A 24,223-nucleotide genomic window follows, 5' to 3' on the forward strand; every position below is an offset into this window, starting at 1 on the left:
TCAGAATCTTCATTAGAAAACTGAGAAGAATTCTTGATAAAAGGTGTAATAAAAAAAATAGAAGTCACAAGAGATGAGGATCACACTCAGGAAATAAATCCTAAATAGAGTGTACCTACTCTGATACCAACTGAAAAGTAAATGGACTTCTAAATTTAACAGTGTGTGTGAACAATGTGCAACAAAATATTAAATGCGGAATTTAAAGGAGACAAATATTTTGTTGATGAAGTGGAAACTCAATTAAGAGAAAAACCACTCCGGGGCAGCCAAACCCAGGATATCCACTATTCAGAAGACAAAGCTAGATACAAAGCAGTAACACTCACATACCCCTGATGCAGTGGCCGTACCTTACTCTCTAACGTATAACCCAACACGAACACTTCCCAACCAGGTTCACCTACCTGAAGGGGTCAAGTTTTTCTTGTTCGAAAAGTAATTCTGGAATTTTCTGCAGGGCCGTCTGGATGGGTAAATCTTTCCGTCCAGACGGAGGCCGTCCGGACGCTTCTAGGGTCCATCCGGATGCTCAAATTACATCATTTTTTCTAAGCTTTCCAACGACGCCAATTTCATCCCAATCCGATATTTGAGTAAAACGTTATGACCAAAATACCGGAAGGTGTCCGAACGGCTTGACCGAGTGTCCGGACGGTCAACTGCAACCGCCTCTCCAAGATAGCGTTGAAAGCTTCCATAATAAGGCCGCGTCCGGACGGTGTTGCCCTAGCGTCCGGACGGTTGCACTTCGGCTGCACGAAATTACCATAATAAGGCTTGGAGCGTCCGGATCTTGAAGGCTAACGTCCGGACGGTTGAACTGGTGCACGTAATTTCCATATATGAAGCTTGATCATCCGGACCATGAAGGCTAACGTCCGGACGGTTGAACTTGGTATGCAAGTTCTTGCCTTATAGAGGACATCGTCCGGATGGTAGCAGCCGTCTTCCCATAACTGTGTCTTGAGGCAGAAACCCTATTTCTTGTCAAACACTGAATGGCGTCCGGACGAATGCGCTGGAACACTGGGATTTTCTCGTACTCTGAAGAGCGTCAGGACAATTTGCCATTACGTCCGGACGGATGCAATCTTGAACTGTTCGAAGCTTCTAGACACTGATGGGCGTCCGGACGGAAAGATCTCGTCGTCCGGACGGATGTTGCTGACTGATGAGCGTCCGGACGGAATACCACGTCGTCCGAACGGCTGACAGGGAACCAAAATAAATCCTTGAAAACTTCACAGAATCTTCTCGAAGAACATAGCTGAGGAGTAGACTCTGGATAAAGCAGCATCCCTGTGAAAGCAGCAACATTACATAGAAGTGATTTTGTCTAACAGAATGCAGCCAACACAAAAACTAACACCATTGTTTTCCAGCCTACATGCATGTGAATGCCCTCGTGTGTATGTAAGCCTAAGCCATTGAATCACAAAAGTATTATAGTACGTGAGAATGTATGTAGTTGTTTCCAACAACAGAACTTCTATGCATAATCTCAGCTGCATAGTATGCTTTAAATGTTTGCTAATAGTCGGTGTTTACTGTATAGCTACAGGTGTTTTCAAAGACAAAAGTTTATAAAATTGGTAGTTATTATAGTGTACGTAAGACTAAAAGAGAAAAATTGGTTCTTTGTGAAAACTCAATCAGTTTAATATCATTGAGGTCTCGGTATGTTTCCTGGAGAGACAATGGGCTCATAAATCCACCTATGCGGATGCGGTTAACCCCACAACCGTGCAGATGTTGCTCTTTTGGCTGCAGGTTCACCTGAGGTAGACAGTGATCCAGTTGCATTGTATCTGGGATATTACGATTGAAGCCCACAGCAACAGTCGTAATGGGATGGACTATAGTGTCTACTCTTTTGTTATGTTTTGTATATGGCTTGTGACGTATATGTCACGCATTCTTTTGTAAAGCTATTCTTTTGTATTAGTGGTAATATTGTAAAGCTTTAAACAGATAGGCTCATGTATGGCTCTTTTGTATAAACCACAGGTTATCTACAGATATGCTTTCCGTTATGATCATATTGGTATCATGTTATATTCCGCTGTTAGATGTAACTCTGATTATCAGGTGTATGTTATGGGGCATATGCCATATGTTGGCTGAGTGACATGTAGTTGTGTCACTGTGAGGACTCATTTGTGATGCATGTTTTCAAAAAAAAATAAAAAATGGGTTGTCACACATTATAAACCTACACCAAGTATGAAACCAAGACTAAATTATTGTGCTTTATCATGCTTTTCCCTTACAAACTTAATTAGGCATCGGAGTGAGAGCTCACTGGTAATGCAGCGAGTATTCTCTCTTAATTTTAGTTGTTTTGCAATGATCATGAACCACGAAAAACATCAAAGAATATGCCGCTCACACCGTATCGAAAACTGCTCAATGGTCTACTTCCGAGGAGTCTGCATCCTTTCACCTATAGATATGTTTTTTTGGCATTGTCTGTGGTCATGAGCTGAAGAGGAAGACCATTGATTTGCCCCTAGTAAGCACCAGTAGTGATTTGGGATTCTTTCAAGGTACGTAGCTTCAGGATCCCATTTATGGTTTTATTTTCTTAAAGAAAGAAAAAATTTATGCCAAGGGTTTGAAGGATAAGGCGACCATAGGCATGTGAATAGGGCCGGACACGAGAGAGTGAGATTCAAATTCCCTGCAATTGCTTGTCTCTTGCAATCAATTGAATAGACAATTATAAAAAGTGAACTCTATGAAAAGTCTCTTATAATTGTAAAAAAACTTCTTCCAAACCCGTCAAGGAAATTGGAGGAGTGGGAATAAGAACATTTAAAAAAATAATAGGGTCCGTTTGAGTTGCCCACACTAGGTTTTATCCTGGTTAAAGGTAGGGAACCTAAACAATCATGGGTCTATATCAAAATGATTAAAAGGGACCCTACTTGTTGTTGAGCTTGAGCTCACCACTTGCGCTGATTAGGTTTTGTTAATTCCAACCTTTATGTTCATTGATGTGGTACAAAACAAAAAGAAATTTTGTTGACAAAGCAAAGTCATATATTGCCTCTCTCTCTCTCTCTATATATATATATATAAACATTCTAATGTTGCTTTTCATCGAGTTTCCATATGACTTTAAAGATATCATTAACTTTATAAAATGATAAATGATTTTTATATCTCTTCTACATTTTTCATATATATATATATATATTCAAATTAATCATTAAATCTGTATGACCTATAATGACTTACAAGTGAGTCCTACATATGCATCAGTTGATTTTGAAAAAATATGTATAGAAGATGTACATGTAACATGTCTTGATATTAAATAGACGGTATGGATGAATAACTAACGGGTTACAGTTTAAAACTCGCCAAAGTGTCTAGTACCTCACTAAGAGCATCTCCAGTAAGAATATTCAAAATAACTATTGAAAAAGTACCAATTTCTATTTAGCTATTCATTTTTTTATACACACTTTAACAAATTCTCTATTCTATTATCTTTTTTCTTTAAATATTATTTTGTGTGGGAAATGAATGTGAAAGAAAGAGAGATAAAGAAAGAGACAGAAAAGAAAAGAGAGAAATAAAATAATAAAAAACTCTTTCTAGTGTAAATATTGAATAGGTAGAAGAGCTTATTTACTATTTTTTTTTAGAAGGAAAAATTCTATTATGTTAGTTGGAGACAAAAAATGACTGATAATAGTCAAATTTCATTATTATAAATCATTTGTCTATTCTATTGGAGATGATCTAACCTTAATAAAATCCAAACTTATATTCAATAATAAAGTTTTTCTTGGGATTGGTTCAATCCATTTTATTAATATGATGTGTTAAAATTCATGCTAGAACATGTCAATCTAATAAAACAAATGAAAGAAAAATCTTGGTTCTTCCCATTATTAGAAATATTAGTAGATGATATATATATATATATATATATATATATATATATATATATATATATATATATATATATATATATATGTTCCATTTCTATGCCAGTACGGTGGGGACAAGGTGACACTTGTATCACGTGTGAGACTTTTGCTTCACTTTAGTAGTTACAATCAAACACAAGTAAGCACATATATTATACATCTATATAAAAAAAAAAAAAAAAAAAAAAAAGCACATATATTATAAGATATATATATATATATAAATGTTAGTTTTTTTTTTATTTTTTATTTTTTTATAACCTTTTATCATACCCTTCAGCTTTCAAGGGCGAAGAACCAGGCCGACGACAAAACAATAGACTTGCCGGCACGCACAAGCACCAAACACATCGCTACACCTGGCCATCCAGCAAGGCATCAGCTCCTCTGGCAAAAAGGCATAACCAGGGGTGGGGGCCCACTTCCACAACCGGCCTGCACCCAAATTGTGAGCCTAATGATCGAGGGCTAGCCCACGCCAGACCATTAGCCGCCACGTACTGAGTCCCAAACATCATTCCCCCCCGGTGGGGCCCGGTCTCCACCACCAGCCGGCACCCGGCATCCGGCAAAGTCACACACCGTGACTCACTTGGCTCTCTTGGCTTGGCTTGGCTTTGCGGCTCAGCCATTATATTTTCTTTTTCGTAAAATATAAAGAATTTAAGTATTTGGAGAGGTGTCCCAATCGTATTGTCTAGGGTCGGTTTTTGGGGCCCAGCTCGTGAAAGCTTTGGGAAGAGAAAAGATTAAAGAATATAAAAAAAAAAAAAATTGCGGACCAACCAACCAGAGGCCGCGTGCAGTTGCTGGTGAGGGGGGCTTGGGATAATATATTTTTAGTAAATATTATTGTATTTTGCTCAAACCTTAAAAACGCATTTTTCAGAAGTGAACTACATAATATTAATTTGTTCCACTTTTCGTGGGCTCGAGCCCTCGCTGCGTGTGACTAACATTTTTGGGACGGGGCGTGAAGAGGTGGCCAATGATCATATCGGCTAACATGCACTGAGAATATGAAGATATTAATTTCTACTGTATACGAATACCACGCGCTTCCTAATATTATAGTTTGCTGACATAACAAGATATTTAGTAACGTAAGTAAAATCAAGATTATGTATGTGATCAATGGTTTCTTACCAAACAAGGTTTATATAGGACTCTTGTAGGAAGGATGATGATGGGTGATGCTAGTTTTACAATTATGCATAACACCCATTTCAAACCGTCAGATTGATCGAGCGTGTGCCTCTCCATTAATTTCAGCCATGCACTTAAAAGAATAAAAAATAAAAAATAAAATCATTTATAATATGTATTATATATAAATAAACGTGAAAAGTGGCATTATTCATTACATAATAACCAAAAACATATATAGTTTGCCCATAAAAAAAAAAAAAAAATTAATTAATATGATTAGGCAATGTTAATATGGTGTGAAATGTATTAAATGGTTTTCATTTTGATGTACAGAGAGTAGTATATAGTACGTGGTGTAACTTTAACAAGGTCCACAAGTTGAAGTAGCATCTTGGTATATATCATGAATTACACTGCACCTTCATGAGCTAATATGAATTGATTCCCTTCAATTCTTACTATAAAGAAGTAAAAGACATCTTCAGAAATGTTACCAAAGGGATTAAAAGCCTATAAAACTCACTTCAAAATGGATGTGATTCATAATAAACCTGAATCTAGAGAGTGAGGGGTTCAAAATATTGATTGGAAAAATGAAGAACAAGGATCATGTAGAAGGGCCAAAACCCTAGCTATATATATATATATATATATATATATATATATAATTATTAATCTGATCGTGTACATCACGCGGCGTAGAATCAATTAATCAAATGGAAAGAAAAGAATAGTAAAAGAAGTAGAGAGAGAGAGAGAGAGAGAGTATCTCTTGGCGGGAGGATGTTCACCTCGATCAAGGTCACCACCAAAATATCACCCGTTAATGATTACCTATCATCATCACCATAACACATTAATGTCAATTAATTTCTTTAAGACACTTTCTGGTCGTGTCAAGTCCTTTTAAGTAGCCCAACTCATGCTCACCGTTTGATCTTCTTACATTCACCTCTCTCTCTCTCTCGGGCAACTTCAAAGAGCATAACATTCTTCTTCTGGTCTTTATCAGTTGCTGGTGGGGAGTTGATGTAGGTTGTCATCTCTATCTCTCCAAATATCTCTCTTTCTTGAGCCATTTTAGCGCCCCCCTTTTTTGGCGCAAAGCTTTTGCAGCAATCAAGCTTCCACTTAAAAGAAAAGGAGAGAAACTATGAGAGGGATTGATTTTTATTGTTAGGGCATGTGTTAGTTTTTGTTTTCGTCTTTGCGTCCTATTTAACCCCATCTCTTCTCTGTGTTTCCATTCCACATGCCTTACTTTTTCCTTTCCTTCGTTTCTTTTCCATTCCTCGGGATCTGATCTCTCTCTCTCGACAGGTACTAGACAGGTCTTGATGAGGGTACAATATATAGTTGGAGTTCAGTCCAATTCCCGAGGAAAGTGATCATCGCTTTATTCTATCCTGTCTTTCTTGTTTGTTGTATTCTCGTTCCTCTCTTTCTGTGTTTTTCTTCTTCTTTTTTGTCTGGTTCAGTGGGGGCATTTTAAAAGTCTTTTGGCTTTAAGCTGATAAGTGGATACGTGGTTGGGTTCAACCAGATCGGAAGAGAAGTCATAGATTGGAGAAGGAGTGCAGTGGAAGACTATCAAGGTTGTTTGCTGGAGCTCTTCTTCTTCTTCTTCTTCTTCTGCTTATATCTTTTGGATTTTCTTTTCGTGATTCATTCGGATCCTTTATGTGAATATTTTTGAATGATCATTTCATGTGGTGAGACATAATTAAAGAGATCGAGTGGAAGCTTTACTTACAAGCTTAATTTGCAATGGATAACAGTATTAGCCAAAAGAACATAAAAAGATATATATATATATATAATATATTATGTTAGAATTGTATCTTCTTTACTATTCAACATTGGGGGTTTCTTCAGCTGGTTTGGGAATGGTTTGAGGTTGATCTTTATGTTTCGGTTTTGATATATATATGCTTTCATTGAAGATATGCTTTCATTGAAGATGGTAGTTGACGTACAAGTTTATCCACACTTATATTTCTCAATGTTTCTCTAAAATCTCTAGATGAAAATAGCTTAGGTCAATCCATTTTGTTAACCGTACGTGTTTCTATTATAGCTTTGAGTTGTTTTGCATTTAGATCTCACTTTATATATATATATATATATATATTCATGAATTTCCTACTCTAGAATCATGTGATAGTGGTGACAAGATTATGGCCAGGTTTATATATTTGCTTCAAATTATCCCTGCACCCTTGGATATTGAAAAATTAATCATGATGTTTAATATTCCTGCGTTATTATTCATTCTCTGGCTTTTCTGAGTCTTACTTTAATAGGTATTTAGACTGAATCAAAGATGTATATCAAAAGTTGTTGCATTCAACATCAATCAAGGTGCTACAAAATGTCATCTTATTTACCAATTTAAAGAAAGTTGATTTGATCTTTTGTATGATCTACTATAATACCCTTCTTATCTTTTCAAAGGGTAAAAGTTTATGAAATTTGATTGAATATCTCTACCCCTATCTGAAACTCAAACTTTCTGCATACGTATACACACATGCATCCGTGTGTATGCATGTATTTGTTACATGAATTAATGTAGCAAAAGTAAACTTCATCTTTATCTACAATAATTGGTATTATCAGTCTTAGAATTTGTAGCACATGTACTAGAAAAGTAGAAATAAGGAAAAAGAAAATCAAGAATTAAAACATAAAAATTTAACAGGGTACAGTAATATTGTCTCCATTAATGAGTAGCAGAAACGATATTCCTTTTTCTCTAATACCAAAGAAAAATACAATGTTTTGGTTGCTCTAGATCTCCCTTTATAAAACTTCAAACTTATTTGGGATATAATGCAAAAGCCTATGGACAAGGGATTTATTTATGAGAAAACTATACTTATAGAAAATAGTATTCATAAATAGAAAAAGAATAGAATTCACAATCTTAATGAGCTGTGACCATAGAAGGCTTTACAATTTTAAGATGAAACTTCTAGGATTTATAATCCTCAAATAATCTAGCTAGGATTCTAACAATCAGCGATTAGTGTTATGCAGATAGAGCAATCAATTGTTATAACTGATCCATTGTTGACTATTATGTAAATAAAATTAAAAATGGTTTGTTTTAATTTTCCACTTATGCTTAATCTTTATTCACATTTTTTTTTATAATACTTCTTTTGAATCTGAAGTTATTTTATTCTATCATCTTTACATTAATCAACCAAAGCTTATATAATTAAGTTATATAACAAAGAGATTGCACTCACATTTCATCATGTTAACTCCATAGCAAGCTGTAAGCGAAACTTTCTTTTAATTGTACAGTATAGTAAAACTTTTATCTACAAAACAAGTTTAAATTAATAAGCTTCCATGCGATGATTATGGAAGTCGGATTGACGTACATATTTATTTATTTATTTAATCAAGTGAGCTATATTATGAATGCGTGTTGATTTAGACAAAACTAGTTAGTTATTTGCAGAATGTATGATTTAGGACATGTTCTAAGAGAAGTTTATCATCAATGATTTGCTTTATTGTGAAAGAATTAAGGTGAATTTGGATTGGTATGTGATAGATAATTACAATTATGTTGTTCTTTCTATAAAGAAAAAAAGTTTTTTTTTTTTTTTTAGTCTTTATATATTAGACCTAGACCTAAAAAGAAGACGCAATCCAGAATGTAATTGTCAAAGCAAAGAGGTACATGACTAGAATGACGATTATTTCTTAGTTTCAAACCCTTCAATTGAACATGGAGTTAAACTTTACTGGTATATATGAACCACAAAAGCACGATGACCCCAAAGAAGCTGAACGTACGCGGTACTTCTCTCCATATTATTAGACTACTTGTCTTCGAATCAGAATTTATTTTCATCATTTCTAATTATAGTAGTCCCAAGTTCTCTGTTGTTTTTTGTCTTTCTTTTTTTTTTTCAATGACTTGGAATCCCTTGTTTGGCTTTAGACGATGTAGATTACCAAGAACTAGCTACAAGCTTCTATATATTTTATTTCCGTATAACAAAAATATATATAGAGAACATTTGATCACATGATTCATTAGTAACGTTTATAGTACTGGCAGATTAAAAATCCTTGAACAACTCATCCAGAATACAAGCCTTCTATGAGGCAGACATTTTTTGAAAAATCTTTCTCATTGGTTCCTTCAAAAGCAACTGGTCAAGTTAGATCGATTTTAGCCTCAAAGCATTTCCCCCGTATATATAATGTTAGGCAGTTTCCTTTGCAACCTGTTTGTAGATTGTGAAATAAGAGAAAAATATTGAGAGGACATAACTTATAAGTACTTTGCCATTGTTGGTTGGTCTGATTTTGATGAAATAATTGGATGGATGCTGGTACCGTTTCAAAAGTATTTAGATTAATTTAATGCATGTTATTTACTTGATACAATGACTCATTATTTCTTTACTTTCGGATGTGAAGAAATCTAACCTTTTTTGCTGGCCAGTGGAATGACATAAATGTTTCTGCCATCATCATATTATTTCTTTATTTGCTAATTAATTAGGTCCATGCAGGGGACACTACATGCCAAAAAAAAAAAAACAGGAAGTCCAATATGTGATAACACTGGCCTGAGCAATTAATATGATCTATCTCGTTCCTCATGAGTAGGACAGACATGTTAAACTTGAGAAAACAAACATGTTGTAGCTAGATCATTTTAAACTATTCTTCGTTTATCTGTGACAAAAATTGTATTGCAAGTTAGAGTAATATTTCTAATTAATTAAGGCGTTTTCTATTCAATTTTTTATAGACCAACTGCATGCATGCATGACTTTTTCTCCAATATTGATAGCTTGTTGCAAGCACTCATCTATGTTTTATATATATATTCCTTTTCCTCTCACATGCAATCTCAGTTCAGTTTCATAAGTTGAGTGCAATCCTCCAGGGTTTAGCATAAATATATATATATAGTTAATTAAGCAACAACATGCATCACTGTTGTGATGCTTGTACGAAGGTTTCTAATTAATTTTGGAACTGACCATCAATCAAAATAGAGCTACTAGTATTTCTATTTTCTAGTAGTACTTCTACATTCTTTTTCAGACCATAGATGGGTCGTATAAATATATATAGCTGATAGGTTTGCCGTTCAAAAGTGCAGGTTTGAAGTTCTTGGGTGAATATGAATACCTTTTCACATGTTCCCCCAGGCTTTAGATTCCATCCGACAGATGAAGAACTTGTTGATTATTACCTAAGAAAAAAGATTGCTTCTAAAAGGATTGATCTAGATGTCATCAAGGATGTTGATCTTTACAAAATTGAACCGTGGGATCTTCAAGGTATTGCCGTACGTACGTTATATATCCTCTCTAATGTTGGAGCTTAAAGTTTAGATTATCGTATATTGATCTTCTTTGCTAATTTGGACATGCAGAATTGTGTAAAATAGGAACTGAAGAGCAGAATGAATGGTATTTCTTTAGCCATAAAGATAAGAAGTATCCAACTGGAACTCGCACTAATAGAGCTACAAAAGCAGGATTCTGGAAAGCTACCGGAAGAGACAAGGCTATTTACTCTAGGCATACCCTTATTGGCATGAGAAAGACTTTAGTTTTTTATAAAGGACGAGCCCCTAATGGACTAAAGTCAGATTGGATTATGCATGAGTATCGTCTGGAAACAAATGAAAATGGAACTCCCCAGGCAAGTCATACTTCAATTACATCCAACGTACTAGAATTTGTTTAGTTAGTACTCTATCAATTAATATATATATATATATATATTTCCCATCTTGTCACAAGTTTATAATTTTTTATACAACATAATTAATTAAGGAAATTACAATCTATATTTAGCACCAAGTCACCAACTCTTACTCTTAACCATATATATATATATATATACACACAATTCCAATAATGGCACATAAACATCTGAAGTATTGCTATTGTCTCTCTCTAATTGGACTGCCTTGATAATGAAGCAATTAAATTGATAGAGTAATCATTGTGATTTGTAGCAGGAAGAAGGATGGGTTGTATGCAGAGTGTTCAAGAAGCGACTGACAGCAGTGAGGAAAGTTGGGGAGTATGAGTCAGCATGCTGGTATGATGATCAGCAAGTGACGTCGTTCATGCCGGAACTACTTGACTCCCCGGAGCCTTTTACATCGTACCACCACCACCACTATCACTGCAAGCAAGAGCCTGAGTTTCATCATCCTAATAATTTCCTCCAACTCCCTCAATTGGAAAGCCCCAAAATTCCTCAATCAGTCCTCCCATATGGAAGCGCTTTGCAGTCCTCAACCCTTACTCAAGAAGAACACATGAACTCGTTTTACAGCAACAACGAGCAAGCGGTGGATCAAGTCACTGATTGGCGAGTCCTTGACAAATTCGTTGCATCTCAGCTCAGCCATGGTGATGATCAAGATGCCTCCAAGGCCATTACTGAAGCTGTTTTTAATGTGGCGGAACACATTAATATGTTATCCAATGACTCCAAAAGGCCAGACATTACCGAGGAATTCGCCTCAACATCCAAAATATACTATGATAATTAGAAGATATATGCATACTAATCGTCCGCGCGATTTAAAAGGATCGATCCAGGTTTCTGTACATAATAAAACGAAAATGGTATTTGATTTAGCTGTTGGATATACCTACGAAAAATAAACTAGTATACATTATATATGTGAACTCATGTACGTGTTGGAACTAACTCGATCGGGATCAATGTTGAATATTAATTGTAATTTGCTTTTGAAATGTTTTATCATGCATGTAACCCTTGGTCTAATTACATATGTTCTACTTCTGTACATGAAGTGAAGAAACAACATTACTAAACAAGGCTAGGATTTCTTGTGCTGGTGTATGTTGGCCAATGAGGACTACGTACTATTTCATGTCAGAGATGAAATGAGCAACTATATATATATTGTAAATAAAAATATATTCTGAGCATTTGCTGATCGATCACTTGTGTCAAATGTCCTCTTCATTAATGGTCGTTAATTCTTTGTATTATATTGTAGGGATCGAGAAAAAGAGGCAGATCACGTACGTACTTGAGGTAATTGAGGAACCATATCATCGATCGACTAGATTCCAGTAATTCATGAAGACAGTTTCTGTAGCAACACCCTAGCTATCAAAAAATAACACCATGTCTTTGCCCGGCAAAACACTACATGCAGGATCATTCATGCCCATTAAAATGTTTTTTTTTTTTTGAACGAGATGCCCATTAAAATGTTAAAAGTTCCAAAAGCACGCATACCTGTATATATATATATATACTGTTCAAAACTTCCTTTGCATATATATATATGTTCTGAAACAAGTCGTCGTAAAAAGATGCCAATATGCTAGCTGCGCTCTACCGAGGAGGATGCATGCACTCCATGCGTGAAAGGAGGTGTTTATGAAGAGTAGTGAGCACAGAAGGAAGATGATAGGCATTCAGTACTGCAAACCAAGTCATTCATATAATGATATAAATGTTCACTATGACAAAAAAACAAATGAAAAAGGTGTAGTAGTAGTTGCAATTGTAACTTTAACATGCATTCCCTTTGTCATTCACAACGATATATATAATGCTAAGTGATAACCAAAACGTACCTTTTATATAGAGTAACAATGCCAAATTCCGCGACAGTCTTCCTACCCTTTATCGCAATACATGCATATACCTGTGTGTGAAATGAAGCCAGGAGCTATCGAGGAAAATAGCGGTTCTCCAAGATTTGAACTTGAACTAAAATCAGAGCTACTCACAGCCATCCATGTAGTGTAACTGCATTAAAAATCAACCACCTGGGCTTTCCAGATTCGAGGGGTGGAAGATCCTGTGCGCAGTTGACCACCTGGGTTTAAATACCAACGGCAGGCCAGGGTGCGTGATCAAAGTTTGGTTGCTTGGATATTGACCTTATAGGATTTTCTTGCTTGGGTAGAAGTCAAGCATGCATGAAAATGCCTTTTAAGCAAGGAAAGTTTCGTAAAGAGACATAACGATCAATTGGGCGTGAGTGCATCGACTCTTTATTTCTTGGAGAGAGAGAGAGCGAGAGAGAGAGCACGCCTGAGCTAGAGGACCCCTCATGGAAAAAAGACTTGGAAAGTTTGTACTACTCCTCATTAGGGTTTCGTCCAAAATGTTTCTTATAATTCAGCTTTATTCTTGCATGCGTCACTGCGATCGATATATAAAAAGGCATAACAAAAATGGCTTTCATTTTCTGTCGGGCATACGAGATAGAGGAGAGAAAAACAAAGCCACAAACAATTAATAGCAGACCATGCGCGCGGATTAATAATTTATTAGGGTTTATTAAAAATATTGTTTGGACACTAATTAAGTAAGCTAACTTAAGCTAACATTACTTATTAACCATATATATATATATATATATATGTGTGTGTGTGAAACAACTGCATGTGAGACAGCATCATTCATGTGTGCTTCCTTGGCTCCCTATATCCCAAACCTCCACAGTTTCCGGAGTCTCCGAGGACTTTACTCCTAGTACGTACTTGCGATCATGCCGACTTAATTTTGTCTAGTTTGGTATCAGTAATATCTCATGTTGTGATTAAACAATTAATCCTCAAGATAGAACATACTTAATTTTCAAGTCAATTCTTCTTTTCTTAGACATTTTATGTTATATTTCAGGGTTAAAGGTCTACTTATAATAAATGGTAATTGGTTAGATCTTGAGGTTTCACTGACCATGTTTTGAACTATGGTTAGTTGCTGGTGTAAGTTGGGCTGGGTGCTTAATTAATTAGTGCTCTCTTGGTTTGTCTATAGCTTAATTTTCTTTGGCTGACCGTGGGAAAGCCTAGCTGTTGTTCTGTTTTCTGTTTCCAATATATATTAAGGTTTCTTTCACAAAGTGATTTTCGAAGCCAGTCTTGGTGATCGATTCAATGAAGAGAGTAGGACTAAACCCAGGCATATATAGGTGTTATACTTTGAGCTTTTTGATAGAAGATTTTCGTGATTTTCGCCTTTACCCCACTGGCCCTTATAGTCCATGTCATAATCCAAGTTTAAAGGAAAAGAACAAAAGCTGCGCTAGCTTCAACACCAAATTAAATAGTTAAACCTCTTCATATGATTGATTACGTATATACTCTGTGAATGGTAATATGGATCACTAGTTATGTGATACATGCATTGTGTAGATATATATATATGTACCTGATAATGGTGGTAGCATACTACTCCCACAGTCCCACTTTGTATTTTTTTTTTTTTATAGTTTAATTTCGATCTTTCAAGAAATGCTTAAAAAAAAAAAAAAAAAAAAAAAAAAAAAATCCGTAGTAGTAGGCTAGTAGCACTAGCTTCTTATGTTAGCCGTAGTAATAGCTTACGTACATTGACATTAATAATTAATATAAAAATTTATTTTATTTTATTACCCTGCATTTTCTGAAAAGAATTCTTTCGTTTTTTTTTTTTTTTTTTTTTTCTGAGAAGAACTTATCTATTAGTTTCCACAGAACGAGATGTCAGTTCAATTTGTCTTTGAGATGCAAGGTTTTTATCAAAACTAGGCATCACTCCCAAAGCGGAGAAGGGGGAAAGAGAGTTGACAGGCAAAGAGGGAGCATTCCCTGATTGGAAATGCTTGGGTGATACCATAAAGGAGACACATAATTCTTTGCTCATTGATTGATGTTTCCTTCCTTGTCGTTTGAGTGCCGAGTGGTGTTCGTTGGTCCACTTTTTTTCTTTTTTTCTTTTTAAAAAAAATAAATAAATAAATTGGAAAAGTAAAGTCTACGCAACTTTTGATTGGCTTTGTTTCTTCGATTGATGGTTTCAAAAACATGACTTGGGAGTCGGTCAAGACTTCTTTGTAGGCTTTCATGAGACTCCTCAACTTGCAGAAGCGGCTGCCTCCTATCTTCCTACGGGAGTAATAATTGCGTTTGTTTTCATTTGATTTTTTTTTTTTTTTCAAGTAAATCTTTATTTTCATATAAGAGTGTATTGTGTAAGCATAAACATAATTATTATGTCAATTATATGTTGCGAAAGTTAAAACGTTTGAGGCTAATCAATAATTGAAGTTTTCATAAACAAAACTTTCAGAATAATAATACAATAAAGATGTATCTTTTGATCTATGTCTATTGAATTAATGACATATAAAGTTACAAATTTTATATTTATAGGATATATCAGAAACCCTCAAATTAAAATTCTTCCTCCCATCAAGGAATAAATAAGGGGTAATTACCTTTTTTCCACCATCAACTACCAGCCATTTTCAACATGGCCCCATGAACTGACACCTCAACCAAAAGAGAGTATCCAACTACCAACTTTACATACTTTGCCCCCTTCCGTCAGTTTAATTCGTAAAAACACTTAAATACCCTAACTCAAATTCAAAAATGACATAAATGCCCTCAACTTTTTTAAACATATTAATTTTAATATTTTTTATTAATTACTGTTGGAGGGCATTTTGGTCTTTAAACCAAAATTAATGCCCAAAAATAGAATATTCCGTCCTAGTTAACGGGATTCCCTGACAGATGGGGGCAAAGTATGTAAAGTTGGTAGTTGGATGCTCTCTTTTGGTCGAGGTGTCAGTTCATAGGGGCATGTTGACAATGACTGGAAGTTGATGGGGGGAAAAGGTAATTACCCCAATAAATAATGAGTTAGATTGATATCAAATCAATTTGCAAATTAGTGTTGATTCCTTTAGGTAATTTAATTGTAAATAAATTACCATACGGATATATAAGCCATATATCATATATAAAAGATAAAATTTTAGGGATCGTTGTTCCCATATAAGGCTCATGTTTCTTATTTGCATGTAGAAGGGATCAACTTGGAGTAGTGGTTAACGTGTATTAGTGGTTAATTCCATATATGAGTTGCAATATTTAGTCGTGTAATATTGTTATTTTCATAAAGATCGAGTCCTATTTCTATGTAAGAGTCTTTCTTTCCTGCAAGAGTCCTACTCTACATGTGTCTTGTATTCAATTTCTATTTAATTGTGTTGTGAGGTCTCGATGTCCCTCTAAAGACCTCTAAGTTAATCATAGAAAAGTTATGCAGGACTCATCCTACCAATTTTTTTGTCCAAGGTCCTGGTATGCGGTCTGTTTCTTAGGCTCGTAATAACTTGGTACCAAAGCCCACAATGGCTTCATCTTCTCAACGTCTTCTTCGCAAAGCTTGGAATGATTGGAGACTAAAATTGATTCTGAGATGCAAGAGATGCAGCAGCTCTTCGCAGCCACGAATTCCAAGTTGATCAATTGATTGATGATCGCGCACTAACACTAGTAGCGGATCTAATAATCGCAACGACGGAGGGCCATGAATTACCCAAACTGGTTCAAGAAGCAGTGGATCCATGGCTCCTAAGGTGGCTAAACTGGACTTTTCATGATATTGCAATAACGAGGATCTGTTACGGGTATTTCTCTACAGATGGAAACTTGAGGATGAAAGGTTGAACAGAGAGAAAAGGAAGGTTCTTGAGGAATACTTGAGTATAGAGAAGGGAGTTTAAGGATTGCTTGACGCGTGACAGAAGGAGTTGCTGATCTCTAGAAGTGCGGAACAGTTGGACTGCTGATGGGGGGGTTCAAAACGGTGCGTGGAGAACTTACCCATCCCTGCGTTTTATGCTTTGGGCAGTGTTGTTTTGGGAGGTGCTTCCTAAGCTACGTTTTATGCTTTACTTATTGCGTTTTGTTAGTGAACATTGTACACCGATATATAAGGCCCTCTTAAGAATATCAGGTTATCTTTTTGACTTGTGAACACTGTTCTCTGGAGGCCGGCAACCTCGAATTGCGCCCTTTCTATGTTTTTTCATATCAATTAATATATTATCCATTATCATCCAATCAATTCCATAATTATTCCTAAAATTACCCTAAACAGTAACCCATCTGTTACAAGTGGTATCAAAACACCGATCCCAAGCCTATGAAAACAAGGTCTGCAACTATGGCAATAGAAACCCAACAATTGAAGGAATTAAAAAAGCAGGTTCAACAGTTACAGGCCGACATGGTAACGAGAGCTGACCTTACCATCCCCCGAGCTAAAGCACGGGCAAACCTGTAGGCAACGATGCAGCAAAACCAAGTGGAGATCAGACAAATGATCCAGGGGATACTGAGCAGCCATGCTGGATCAAGTGGCGGTCGACAGGACAAGGGGGGACATTCCGGAAGTACCCACCACATTCTCAGTGGCAGGGAAAACTCATATCACGATGGATCTGGCTTCGAAGAGGGGTTCAAGCCCAAAACGATTAGGTTAGAATTCCCACGGTTCAATGGTGAAGACCCAGAAATGTGGTGCTGCCATGCCGAGCGGTTCTTTGACCATTATGGCACTCCCGACACTCAACGTTTAAACATTTCCTCTTTCACATGGAGGGCAGGGCAATGGTGTGGTTCCAAGAGCTAAAGGCTAGAAAAACGGTTAGTAATTGGGAGGAATTGTGAGGGCAATCCAAATTCGGTTTGGTAGGGGAGCCTACGACGATCCCATGGAGACCCTTTCAAAGCTAAAGCAGGAAGGCTTGCTAGAAGACTACAAGACTAAGTTTGATACCCTGTCTCTCAAAGTCCAGGGGCTACCCGAAGCTCACAAGCTGAGTTGTTTCCTTGGGGGGTTGAAGGACGAGATCCGGCTCCCAGTAAGGATGTTTAATCCCAAGAGCCTTGTGGATGCCTATTCACTTGCTCGGATTCAGGAGGAATGTGTGCTCAATTCCACTAAAAATGTCCGGTCGGTATGGAGATCTACTCAACTGATTGAGTCACATCGTGGCTTCAGCACGGACCTACCAGTGGGAGCTACTAAGGGTAGTAACTTTGCTCCTCCTAAGGGAAACCAGTTTGGGCAACAAAAACAAGACACCTGGCCTTCGCCCAGGATGGGGCAAGCTTGGGAAGTGGTCCATAATCTGAGCCAAGCCTTAGTACCAGTACAGAAGGTCACACAGGCCCAAATGGAGGAACGGAAAAGAAAAGGATTGTGTTACTCTTACGATGCGAAGTGGCAAAGGGGTCATGTCTACCAAGTTCCTAAGCTTTTCCTCATTGAAGTAGCTGAGAAGGATGGGGAGGTGGAGAGGACTGTCGAGGCAACCACAGAAGAGGATTCGGGAGAGTTCTTCCTTGAAGAATTTCTAAAAATTACACTAAACGCCATTACTAGAACCCTGACCCCAAAAACCATGAGAATAGTTGGATTCTTAAGGTTTAATCAAGTGATTATCCTAATAGATTTCGGAGTATGCATAATTTTGTTGACACAAAATTAGCAAATACTCTCGGGATTCTACCCATTGGGAAGGATGGAATTAAGGTGCAGATTGCATATGGTAGGGAGACTGACCTATTCATCCTACTCCTAGCAGGTTGTGATGTTATTTTAGGAATACAATGGCTCCGCACCCTCGGACTTATTCTTTGTGTTAGTTTTTGTGTTGGCTGAGTTCTGTTGGACAAAATCACTTCTATGTAATGTTGCTGCTTTCACAGGGATGCTACTTTATTCAGAGTCTACATTTCAGTTATGAGCTTCAAGAAGACTCGGTGCAGAATTCAAATCAGTCAGTTTAGTTCCCTTGCATCCGTCCAGACAACGTGGTATTCCGTCCGGACGCTTATCAGTCAGCAACATCCGTTCGGACGACGAGAACTTTCCGTTCGGATGCCCATCAGTGTCTAGAAGCTTTGAACAGTTCAAGGTTGCATCCGTCTGGACGTAATGGCAAATCGTCCAGGCGCTCTTCAGAGTTCCAGAAGATTCCAGTGTTCCAATGAAACTGTCCGGACGACGTGGCTATACCGTCCGGACGCCATTCAGTGTTTGACAAGCATTAGGGTTTCTACCTCAAGACACAGTTATGGGAAGACAGCTGCAATCGTCCGGACTATTTGTGATCCTGTTCGGACGATGTCCTCCATAAGGCAAGTCGTGCATACAAAGTTAAACCGGTTGGACATTAGTCTTCATGGTCCGGACGATCGAGCATCATATATGGAAATTGCGTGCACCAGTTCAATCATCCGAACATCAGCCTTCAGGGTCCGAACGCTCAAAGCCTTATTATGGTAATTACGTGAAGCCGAAGTACAACCGTCCGGACGCTAGGGCAACACCGCCCAGACACGGCCTTGTTATGGAAGCTTTCAGTACTACTTTGGAAAGGCGGTTGCAGTTGACCATCCAGACGCTCGGTTAAGCCGACCGGACACCCTCCGGTATTTTGGTCATAACGTTTTACTCAAATATCGGATTGGGACAAAATCGGCTTCGTTGGAAAGCTAACAAAAAATGCTGTAAATTGATGGTCAGGAAGGCCATTAGAATCATCCGGACGATCCACGCCCAGACGGAAACATCAAGCGTCCAGACGGCCCGATAGAATTTTCCAGAATTGCTTTTCGGACACGGAAACAGTAGCCCGTCCGGACGCGCGTGCCAGAGACTCCGATTCTGACCTGTTTTAGGTCTTCTAAAGCCTATAAATAAGTGGCTCGAGGTATGCATTCGACACAAAATTCGATGGTGAATTCTTTATAACTTAGAGAGGGTGTTTAAGGAAATATTGAAGATCTGCTAGCTTTCTAGCTTTTGCTAGTGTGTGATTTGATCAGCTGTGAAGTCTATCTTAGGGGTTGGCCCTAAGGTAAAGGATTTTGAAAATTGAAATTGACTTCTAAAAGTAAAGTGTGTGCACAAGTGTCAACAAAAATTAAGCACAGCGGAAAATAAAAGACACACAGATTTTTGTTGACGAAGTGGAAACTCAGTTAAGAGAAAAACCACTTCGGGGCAGCCAAACCCAGGATATCCACTATTCAGAAGACAAAGCTAGATACAAGATAGTAACACTCACATATACCCGATGCAGTGGTCGTACCTTGCTCTCTAACGTGTAACCCAACACGAACGCTTGCCAACCAGGTCTCCTACCTGAAGGGGTCTTCAATGGAATCCTTTACCTTAAGGCCAACCCCTAAGATAGACTTCAGATGTAGCGCAACACACTTGTAACGGCTTCAGAGGGATCTTAAACTTCTCTGAGCTCTTGTGGAATTCAATACCGAATTCTTGCAGTTCTCAGTGCCCAGAGGCCTCTATTTATAGGCTGAGGTGCAGAATGGGCAACTGATGTAATATGTACGGACGCCGTCCGGACGGTGAACCTAGGTCGTCCTGACGGACAACTGTGCGATAGGATTTTCTGAAAATTTCGCTGAAAATCTTTCCTGTTTAAGATCTGCGTCAGGACGGTGAGACACTGTCGTTCGGACGGTCGCACGTCCGCTGCAAGTAATTTCCATATAAGGCTTCGCGCGTCCAGACCATGGGGGATGAACGTCCGAATGTCAATTCTTCAACACGCAATTTCCATATCTGCTATGCGTGCGTCCGGACCAAGAGAGGCAGACGTCCTGACGGTTGAAGTCGAATCGGCAATTTCCATCTTAGTTGCACGCGCGTCCGGACCAAGGCTGACTGACGTCCAGAGGGTGATATTTGAATTGCGATTCTTGCCTTATGTATGAGTGCGTCCGGACAGGAAACCATGTCGTCCGGACTGTGTATCAATCTTCCCATATCTGAACTTGGAAAGAATCTGAAGCTGATCGATCACTGATGGACGTCCGGACGGGCTGCTTAGAGGTCCGGACGGATGCAAGCTGGAACAGAAGTTTCTCGATACAGTGGAGGGTCCAGACGGAAAGATACGTCGTCCGGAAGGATGATCCTGGTCTGTCTGGCGTCCAGACGGGATGACACGTCGTCCGGACTGATGGAATAGTGGACAGATGGGCGTCTGGACGGGATGACACTTCGTCTGGATGGCTGACAGGAAATCTGAAATCTTCTATCTTCAGTGCAGAGTCTTCTGAAAATGCTCTAACAAGTGGAATCCCTGTTTACAGCACCTTTACACATAAGTGATTTTGTCCAAACACAGAATGAGGCCAAAATACTAACAAACTCCACCTTTGGCCATTCTGGGACAAAAATCACTTGACCGGTTTGGAAATACATTTCCGGTCCAAATCAAAATTACTCCCCCTTTTTGTCACAAAGGGACAAAGGGTAAAATAGAGTAATGAGAAAAAACTACATAACAATTACTCCCCCTCAAAGTCTCAAAAGTACAAGGGTAAACAGAGTAATAATATCCACAGACAAAAAACTTTCGAAAATCCAAAACAATAGGAAAATAGAGAAAAGTTTGCAAGTCACTCAAAAGAGAGGAACATAAATCATCCAAGTACCAAATCCTGTTGATCCACTGAAATCAAGTAACGGAGAGAAATCCATAAAAGCTGTATTTGTACTACTTCAGCTTCTAGCTCAGGAAGCCGGGAACCACGGACTGAAAGATCTTCAATCTCGTGATTTTGCAAAGCCTGAAACTGGTTATCCGCAGATTGACATCCTTTAAGCAACTGGTCTGCAAGATAACTGAGGAGATTTACCATTGAACCTCTGACTGATGCAGATCTGAGGGAATGCTACAGAAGGCTCTGCATGAGCTGGGGAAAAAGCTCATCTTAATCGTAAGACCTTTGGAATTTGAACATCCAACTTCAACAACAGTCTGTTTTCCAAAGGATCCATCTGTCAAACATTGTGCTGGGAGCCGCTGGATATCATATTCCTGAATCAAAACCAACCAGAAATACCATTAGATCCTGTTAGTTCTAAAAATAATGTGGTATTTAACACGACTGTCAAATGGATGCCAAAGAGAAATATAAGCAATGCAGCTACTCATAAGGCATAAATATATCATGATCAGCCCAACACACAGACAAATAAGGATTTTCATGCACACTATCTCAAGAAAATATCCCAACAAATATTCCAATATTCTAAAAGTACAAAGACTTAAAAGAATAACGGAAGACACAATGAAGATCATGGGATGAAAAGAGATGTGCAAAAAATGCCAAAATCTCTGGAGAAATCCACGAGAAAAACACACAAGATACCATGATAAATCAATAAAAATGCAAAGATGTGTGTATGGTAGAGAAAGAGACGCAAGTCTTAAACCTGTAGAGATCTTGTCCGGATGTGTCACTTAACCATCCAGATGGCAACTGCAAGGTCAGCATATGGCAAGACTGCGCTTGTCTCGACGTAAGAATAAGTCCGTCCAAACACTTCACACTGAAAATCTGAAACTTGAGGAAAATTCACAGAATCAAATTTTTCCAAGTCAGTTTCAGAACACGCATGTATAAACCACTGATAACACAATCAGAGAGCATCTCAATACTAAACAGAGATATAAAAGAGAGTTGAGAAATCAATCAGCATAAATTAGTTCCTAAACATGCAAAATTCAACCAGCCAACTCAACTCATGCAATGCTTGTGTGTGTGAAGACTTAACCCACAGGGTATGACTATCACAGAAATGACAAAGAGCAACCAGATTTTCTAGACAAGAGAGAAAATCTGTGACAGATTAGCCAAAAGTCAAACCTTATAACGTACTAGGGCCTAGCCACCCTCATCTGATACACTCCCCCTGAGATGCAGCACCTAATTGTTTTACTTGTACCATGAAGGACAAAGTAAAATTTTTACTTGCACGTAGAGGGAAAGGCATATAGCAAATTCAGCACATAAGCAGTGAATATACAATTTAAAGTGCATAATTCATATGATTTACTGCTTGATTCTTATGGTGCTGTAATCTAAAGGGAATGCCAGAGTTTTTAGGTTCTAGGTTCAACTAGTATGTGGTCAATTTGGCCATCTTATCAAAAAACTATTCTCTTATCCAGAATTTATAGAAACAAAAAGTCAGAAAAGGAAAGATGTACCTTTAGGGGAGTCGTGGATAGTGCACATTTTTCATCGCATGAGAAAATAAGCTATCCAATTTTTGCATATACAGGAAAACACTTGGCAAATTATAGTCAGAAACCCTCAATTATATCTAAGCAAAGTAAATTAATACCCAAAGAATTGAGATATCAGGAGAAAATACATGCAATTATCTGATATGCCAAGAGATAAAATATCCTACAAATTCTCCCCAATTTTTTTTTTAAATTAAAAAAAATGCAATATGGAAATGACATCATATGCAAGACAAGATCAAACCTGATGATGCCAATACAGAAAAACAGTCACTCGACCTGCTTTTTCTGTCTTCCCCAACAAGTACCTGCAATGCTCTCTCAAGAGAATAGGGGGCACAACAAACTGGTTCCTAGATTGCATAGTAAGCACACAAATATAACAAGTAAAAGTGCAAGCAATCAAACCTGATGCTTTAGGATTAGGAACCGAATCCTAGGCATGAACACCTTCTCTTGCTAGGTACGTTCATTCCCCCTCATGAGGTGAATGGTCTCATCCTTCTTGAGCCATACCTGCTTAACCCGTGGAGATGGTTTGCGGGTCATGTCCATATTGGCCATACTTCTTAGCATATCTTGCATCAGGCTCAGCAACCCTTCCTCTTGTAGCGCCTTGGTTTGTTCTTCTTTGATTTGCCACTCAGATAGGCACGAACAAACTGCTGCTGATGCCGTGAAGCCTGAAGTGCCGTAGGAGGTAGAGTGCCTGATGTAGCTCTTGTTGGTAGCTTCCTCTGAGCCTTCAACTTCTGGAGCTGTGGACATTTGGATCGGATGTGACCGGTGATGCCGCAGTGATAACAGGTGGGCAAGCTTCTTTTGTTTGAATGTTTCTTGACATTCTCTTCAAAAGTATGGTTAGCATTCTTACAAATAACATTGCCCTTACCTTTTATATGTCTCTTATGCGGAGGGACTTATTTTGATGAGGAAGAATCTTCAACTTCACTTTTCCTCAAAGCATCCTGCTTAATCCAAGGCCTGTGGGATTTCAACAAATAATAATTTGGCCTAGTATGACCAATCTTCCCACAATTATGACAAGTAGGGACAAACTTACCATGAGCTTGTGTACCTGTATCTTTGGATTTTGGCATCACATGATTAGTTAAGCAAGAATTTTCTAAACAAGCTGTATCTACTATCACAGGCTTAATATCAATAAAATCTATTTTAGAATCAGAAGCATGTGAAGTAGAAGTACTCATATCATCAA

General features: G+C 37.8%; 1 protein-coding gene across 3 annotated transcripts; it reads left to right on the plus strand.

The window, feature by feature from the left end:
- Positions 1–6,168: 6,168 nt before the first annotated feature.
- LOC133854496 (NAC domain-containing protein 7-like) lies at positions 6,169–12,022 on the plus strand. 3 transcript variants are annotated; one of them, XM_062290731.1, is made up of 4 exons: positions 6,169–6,688; positions 10,234–10,414; positions 10,510–10,785; positions 11,108–12,022. In XM_062290731.1, the coding sequence occupies exons 2-4, from the start codon at positions 10,255–10,257 to the stop codon at positions 11,644–11,646; spliced, it is 975 nt and encodes a 324-aa protein (XP_062146715.1). In that variant the 5' UTR covers positions 6,169–6,688; positions 10,234–10,254; the 3' UTR covers positions 11,647–12,022. The 3 variants fall into 3 exon arrangements, with proteins under 3 accessions (XP_062146715.1, XP_062146714.1, XP_062146713.1); XM_062290730.1 differs by having other exon boundaries at positions 6,171–6,688; positions 10,229–10,414; positions 10,510–10,781; positions 11,101–12,020; XM_062290729.1 differs by having other exon boundaries at positions 6,172–6,688; positions 10,510–10,781; positions 11,101–12,020.
- Positions 12,023–24,223: the final 12,201 nt, after the last annotated feature.

The sequence above is a fragment of the Alnus glutinosa genome, chromosome 13 (assembly GCF_958979055.1).
Source record: "Alnus glutinosa chromosome 13, dhAlnGlut1.1, whole genome shotgun sequence".
In the NCBI taxonomy this organism is placed as follows: Eukaryota; Viridiplantae; Streptophyta; class Magnoliopsida; order Fagales; family Betulaceae; genus Alnus; species Alnus glutinosa.